Source organism: Arachis hypogaea, chromosome 8 (assembly GCF_003086295.3).
Source record: "Arachis hypogaea cultivar Tifrunner chromosome 8, arahy.Tifrunner.gnm2.J5K5, whole genome shotgun sequence".
NCBI classification, from domain to species: domain Eukaryota; kingdom Viridiplantae; phylum Streptophyta; class Magnoliopsida; order Fabales; family Fabaceae; genus Arachis; species Arachis hypogaea.
In genome coordinates, this window is record NC_092043.1 from 13567165 (window position 1) to 13574895 (window position 7731).

The window sequence follows — 7731 nt, forward strand, 5'->3', positions numbered from 1 at the left end:
TTGCAAGTAGAATCGGACACTTGCGGGATAAGAATGAGTGTGGAGAGGATTGAGATATTATCAACCTGTAGATAGAATAAAATTAAATTTTTATAAAAATTTCAATTCACGAATAGAATTAAGATTGAATTCAAACACTACCTTATTTTATTGGAGACTACTTCGATAAAGACACTAAAAATATCTTTTGTTAAAGACGTTTACATGTATCATGATATTATTGGACATTTTCATTAAATCGGTTAATAATTTATTTTTTAATAAACCAGAACAAAATCAGCTTATTATAGCAATAATAATAAACCCAATTGTCTGCACTATAATTATTAGACCCGATTTGATCCGACTAATTTACACAATCTAAATCTAATCATATTTAAATTTTTTGATAAAAAGATAAATATATCTCTAATTTTTATTTAAAAAAAACAAAAAAAAAACTCATAATACAGTGAATTATGTAAATTAATCGATTTGGCCGAATCTGATAATAATTAGGTTTATTATTGTTGTTATAAAAAAATTAATTTTATTTTAATTTATTAAAAAATTCAAAAATAACTGATTTATTAATGCATTTAATAATAATACGACATATAAATATCTTTATAAAAAGACATTTTATACATCTTCACACGGGAGCATCCTCCGAATTTATTGTCACCCTAATGATAGCTGCTCGTGACTAATACAGTAAAGTAAACAAATTTCTGTCCTGGAATTGCAAGGCACCCAACCAATATGTATGACTTCTCAAAATGCGTGTTGTTCTGTTCTGGAAGATATTAATATGCATCCAATTGCGAAATTTTGTGGTGTTTAAGTGCTCTTGTTATAATTTTTTAAAAGAAATATTAGAAAGTTATTAAAATTAATTATTTTTAATTATTAATTAATTATTAATATTTAAAAATATATGTTAAAATATATTATTAAATTATTAAATTAAAAAAATTGAGTTAATAATTAAAAATAAGAATAAAATATAATAAATTCTAATAATTTTTTAATATTTTTATTTTTTAATTAAATTTCATATAGGTCTCTTTTTTTAATTTAATTTTTTTTAATTAGTAAAATGAAAACTAATGTTAGACCAATTCACAAGAGTATTTAGAACATACAAGAAATTCTCGGTACAATTTGTTTCTTTCAAGAAATTAATGCATGAAACTTATGTTGTTTAAAATGAGCCACATGAGCAACAGTTTCCTCAGCTAATTAAATTCAGTTATTTTATGAGTCATGTTAGTATAAAAGAAAATGTTTGGCTAAAATCTTTTATTTTCATTTCAATATATTAACTACATCCAATTTTTTAAAAAAAATTAACAAAAATGAGATAAATTTCGGTTAATATAATGAACAAATTAAAATTTAGAAGACAGATCTTTCAATATCATTATTAACACGATCTTTACAAAGCTGGTTTGATAGAATTTTTATTTTTAAAATATATCTTATCAAAGTAAGTTTTTAAAAAATAATTTTTTAAAAGCCCCCTAAAAAAAAGATAAACAATAGAAAAAAGGAGCACATTAATATAAGGTAGTTTTGCACAATTGCTAGCTAGGGTGAACAAAAATAAAGAGCAAAGACATATAAACATGCATCCAACACCGCAATGGCCAATGGACATAGTCATATATATCCCAAATTACTCACAAATTAGAGAAATAGAGATTCTTTTTTCAAAAATAGAAATAAAGAAAAAGAGGGGAAATATGAACTTAGAATTCTAATTAATTTGGTTGAAAGATGATGCCTCTTGTTGAACTGCGCATAATAGTTGATTCACAGCAGCAGCTATTTCATCCACCGTATTCAGCTGGCACCCATCCTCTGCCTGTGTTCCAACCAATTCACACACATCATTTCTAAAATTACAAACAACAAAAATCATCTATTTCTTTTACATTTAATCAACACTAATCAATTTTTATTAGTATTTTTCAATACACTGTTAAATATATGTATTGAAAAAATATAAAATCTTGTGCTCAACTGTTTTTAATCATTTTTTGACTAGCACAGTTACTAAATTTTAGTGAATGAATAATATTTTTAATAATTAAAAAAAAAATACCTTTACGCTAACAGAGTAAAGGACGAAGTCATGGAGAGTGGTAACATTAAGGTGGAGAATGGTGAGGCTTAGAGATTGGAGACCAACAACCATCTTCATCAGCTGCCCATGTCGTTTCTTTGATAGAATCTTGAGGTTCGCATGGCTGTCCACCATTGTCACTTCTATGTCCGCCACCGCCGCCGCCCACTGTTTCTGTTGCTGCTCCGCTGCCATCGTCTTTCCCTGATGATGACCACGCGTTGTGTACTGCGGAAACGCGAAGAATTCGCCAAACGGCGATGATTGGCCACTACTATTCATTCCGGCGGCGCCACCAGCAGCAGTAGTGTCGTGGTGGTTGGGTTTCTTTTGACCCTCCATGGACTGCAAAAGCTGCTCTAGCTCCTTCACAAAGTTAATGGCGCCTCCAATAATAGACGCTTGGTCACCCTGTTTTTGTAAATAATTAGGATGGTATTAATTATTGGATAATAAAGAAAAGAAAAGTATCAAAGTATGTATGGCGTGTAGTAGTAATTTCCATGTTTGATTAGTTGAGAACTCGTGTCATGTCAAGTCAGGTAAAGAATGATTAAGGTGTAGAAGTAGAAAGAAAGCAAATTAGTAAAGAGATTCTTTTTCTTTGTTATTCCAAAACTGGAAAAAATAGATAGAAGCATAGGCCCTGAGACTTTTTTTTATTGTTGTCGTGAGACTTTTTTATTGTTGTGATGGGTTAAAGATAGAAGAATGGTTTAACAAAGAGAAAGTAACTGACTCTTTGAACATAAGAAGGAGGCATCAAAGAACGAAGGACGGCGAGGTAGTCGTTCATCTGTTTGCGGCGGTTGCGTTCAACAGCAATGTGAGTCATCCTCTGGTTCTCGATGTCCTCCTTGTTCTTCGTGGTTTTGGTGCGGCGGCGTTTGCGGCGGCCAGTGGTGGTGGGGAGAGAAGGTTGATCGACGGTGGCAGCGCAGCAGTCAGGGGAGCTGGAAGAAGTGGCGTAGTGGTCGTTGTTGGAAGGAGGAGAAGAAGAGTCGGAATTGTTAGTTGCTTGGTTTTGTTGAATGATGTTGTTGTTTATAATTCCGATGAGATCGTGGTGGTGGCTGCCGAGAAAGGATGAGTAGAAATAATCCTTGGTGGTGGTGGTAGAAGAAGCATATGATGAGAATAATGGGTCTTGTGGAAAAACCACAGCCTCTAGTGCCATTTCTATAACATAAAAAGAAATGAATTGAAGGAAGATCAGATCAGAGGAATCAGAGGAAACAGAGGGTTGATGATGGATATGAATTGAAGGAGAATCAATATATAATGCACACCAAGCTAATTAAGGACCAAACAAACACACCCTTTTATCAACCCCAAACCATTTACAACCACCATTATTACTTTACCAAATTTATTATTATTATTATTATTATTATTATTAGAGTTTAGCTATCATGTATCATAATAAGAACACATATTAAAGTTTCTACTAATAGAAGATTTTAAATGGCAATGAGTTATAACTCAAATGATATAATTTTTTCATACTTATTTAAAGAGTTATGTATTCGAATTTTTATATCTTTGGTAAAAAAAAATAGAAAATTTTAAATTTTTTATTTTAATATATGTATTTGAAACTAAATTTTATATATTTTTGTATAAAAAATTTGTTAATCCATAACTTAAACTTATGTCCTTAGAATATATATTAGCCAAATTTTTATTATAGTAGTAATTAAAGAAAAATAGTTAATTTTTTTTATCTATTTCGCTATTAATTAATAAAAAAAGTCTTAGAAATTAAGGTTATAAGTTAATATTTAATATAAAAATTTAAAAATAAGATATTTAAAATTTAAATTCAATAAAACTCAATTTTATTGACTTTTATAATAAATTTATTTAACAACCTTCTATGGTGCTGTTGTTGGCTGAAATTAGTGACTCTAGTGTTGGTTCAGTGAGATTATTACTCTAATTAGAAACTCATAACCAGCCAGCTTCACATTAGCATTTTGGTTATTAGAGCATAAGAATAAAAATTGTGCAAAAAATATAAAATAACAATCAAGTTAAATATGAGACCCCTTCTTAAAAAAAATAAATATTGGAAAATGGAATCAGCAAAGCAACTTGAGAGCGTTGATGTAAAAATGAATTAAATTAAATTAAATTTTTATACAAAATGTGGTATAGAAATGAAATTACTAATTATTATGATTCACATCTTATTATTATCATAAAAAACAAAAAGCTACAGAGCACTGCACGTGAGGTTTTCAATGTAGACCACCTCCTTGACCATGCTGCAAACTCAACCACTGGAGTCAGGAAGACACAAACACAGAGAGATTCTCGTGGCGCTTTCTTATTAAAATTCCTTAATTTTTGTGATTGCAACTAACGATGATGGGTTGGTGCTTTTTTTTTTTTTTCTTTAGTTTAAAAATATCCCCTTTGTGCCATCGTAAATAATTGACCCCAAGAAAAAGATCTCAGCAACATTGTCAGCTAAATCTGCATTACATTACATGTACTATTTCTGTCATCTTGTCCTTATTTTTAAAGTAGTTGTATATATTCAAAACAACTTCCTACCTTCCTTTTTGTTTCCTATGTTATAAAAATCCCCATTTCCTTCCATGCTATGCTTCATTTTTATCTTAATCTAGCAATTATTTTTACCAAAGTCCGTGTGAACAAAAACAAAATAAAACTCTATGTAGAACACTCAAACATACATTTTATTCTTAATAGTTGCTTTTGTTGTTGAGTTTTTTTCAATTTGATAGGATAAGAACTAATTTATCGTGAATTTGAATTTTATTTAAAAATTTGTCAATGAAAAAATGTGTTATTACATACATAATGCGAGATTTTATTTTTAGTAGTTGATGCAAATAATTTGTAACCACGCTTAGGTGGAGGTACAACTAGTTCAATATGTAGGTATTCTCTTTGGTAGCGTTTGGTGGAGAGACAAAGACAAAAAGATTGAGACTAAGAGACAGGAATTGAAACAAATCTCAGTATTTTGTTTGGTGCAAAATGGGAGACAAGAATTGAAACAAGAATGAAACTCTAATTTAATTTGCATAAAGGGTAAAATTGGAATTAATTAATTGAAATGAAAGTATTTAAGGTATAAAATGTTATTAAAGTTTCAGTTTCCATCTCTAAAAATTTCAGTCCCCTGTATCCCTACTTTTTAGAGGTACTGAAATACTGAAATTTTAGAGACAGAGACAGAAATTTTAGTACCAGTCTCTGAACTAACAAACACAATACTGAGTCTCAATCTCTCCGTCTCTGTCTCAGTACCTGAAAACAAACGCTACCTTTAAGATTATTTTAGAATAACTTTTTTTGATAGTTCAAACCTTTACAAAAATCTAAGTAAAAAGTAAAAACATAAAAATCACAAAAATCAGAATATGCACAAGAAAAGACACATTAATAGGATAAAATTAAAAAAACACAACACAATATTACTAACATAAAAAATAAAACGAATGAAACAAGAAACAAGAAACAATGCCACTGCAACTCCAAATAATAGTCTCAATGCTCTTCTTGATTCAGATTAAATTTCCCTACTTTTTGTAAGTAGTGTAGTGAAAGAAAGTTTTGAATTAACGAAGTTGTCTCTATGAGATCTAAAGATTACAGATTCAAGTTATGAAAACAATCACTAATATAATTATTAAGTTAAACTACGTATATTATACTCTTTGAATACGATTGACCCAGCATTAACGCGTGATATTTGTACATAAGACTATATTTTTTCTTTTTAAAAGTAGTGTAGTGTCTTGATCTTGAGTGAAATAAAAATCATTTTTATACATGTTATCTTTTTCAAGCCTTACAATTTAGTTTAACTATGCCGTTGTTATTATAGTTGGAATTTTATTTTGATGTACTTATATTATTACAAGTTACAACATTTAGATTATTAATTAAAATAAACATTTTCGATCTATATAACAATGAAAAATGCAATGCAAGAAATGAATATTTTACGAATTAAAATGGATGTGTAGTTTCATTTGGTAATAATGTGGTCGGAGACTGAGACATGAAAAAGAGAAAGGTGACGAAAAGCTGGTGATAACTTTCAGATTCTGAAGAAGATGCATGAGCATCAGAAGGAAGAAGGAACGAAAGGTTACGTTGGAAAAATAAAATATATATAATGAAAACAGCAATCAAACAGCATAGGGTGCAGGCATGAAGACAAAAACTACAGAGATCAGAGAGGAATCCATGTGACCACACAAATAAAGAGCCACTCTGTAATATAATCTCCTCCTACTACGAACCATCATCATCATTTTCTTATTTTAATTATTCAAACTATATTATATTCAACACTTCATGCAAGTATTAATTAATAATCTAGGATTTTTTATTTAAATATATAAGATAGATATAATATTTACCGCATAAATGCTCAGGAAAAAAAATATGTTTTTCACTTTTTTACATATATACTACTGACATTAATTAAAAACGAGATGGTTACGAAAATAATTTTTGTAATTTTTTTGTTAATAATTAATAATACTTTAAAAAATAAAAAAAATATAGATAACAAATTTTTATTCTATTTTGTGTGTGTATTTTTTAACAGTTATTTAAATATTTTTTTTAAATTTTAGATCAAATAAATAAGTAGTTTATCAAATATAAAAGTTATTTACCACTTAAATTTTTTTTTAAATATTTTTATCACGTTTTTAAATTATTTGATCATATTTTTCGATAATAAAATTTAGGTGATTTTTGTCAACGAAAAAATTATTTTAATACATTTTGATAATTTACCCAAATTTTAAACATGAATCTTAGCTTGTTTGCTCACGAAACAAGTTTTCAAATATTTTTAAACGTACATTCATAACTAATTGCCAATGAGATAAGTTTATATTTTAAAGCACGATTTGAATCAATTTAAAAAATAAAAATTAATATAATGTATTTTAATTTAATTTGAATCATAATGATTTTATTTTTATTTTAAATTTTATAAAATTATCTCGTAAATAGTGCACATCAGATACGTTTATAACTATTTTATTTTTATTGTTAATAAAATAAGTAATAAAGAGATTGTAATTTTTATATTTATTTTATTTGTTTAAATAAAAAATTCTAATAATCTAATAACATCGTTTTTTTAAATAAAAATTTAAGTAATTCTGTTCACATTAATTTGAAATTTTAAAAAAATAAAATCAAATAGTTATAATTTTTACATTAATAATATATAAGAGTAGTATTATTTGAATATGTAAAATAAGTATTTATATCATAAGCAATCCATCCAAATATAGAAATTAAAGCTGAAATTGGAATATACTATATGTTAAGATAATAATTGGCAATGTACCAAAATTTAATGATAACGAAATAATTAAATAAATATATACAAAACACTTAGTAGAATATTTAGATGCCTGTATTTGCCGCAACATGATATGTATGTATAGTAGTGTTTATATCTTGACCCAAAATTATAAATTTATCCAAAGAAAATAGTCTTTTTTATTTTTATCCGATCTCATAGAAATTGGACACAAAAACAGTAGCTCAATTCTAATTATTTGAGTAATTAATTATCTTTTGAGATATTTTCACTTTTTTAGAAAAGAGATATCATC

The 7731-nt window shown here is 27.6% G+C and overlaps 1 protein-coding gene across 1 annotated transcript; it reads right to left on the reverse strand.

Annotated features, from left to right (window-relative positions):
* Positions 1-1585: 1585 nt before the first annotated feature.
* LOC112706206 (transcription factor bHLH94) lies at positions 1586-3445 on the reverse strand. The gene is made up of 3 exons (XM_025757383.3): positions 2847-3445; positions 2087-2518; positions 1586-1846 (listed from the first exon to the last, which is right to left on the reverse strand). The coding sequence occupies exons 1-3, from the start codon at positions 3282-3284 to the stop codon at positions 1739-1741; spliced, it is 978 nt and encodes a 325-aa protein (XP_025613168.1). The 5' UTR covers positions 3285-3445; the 3' UTR covers positions 1586-1738.
* Positions 3446-7731: the final 4286 nt, after the last annotated feature.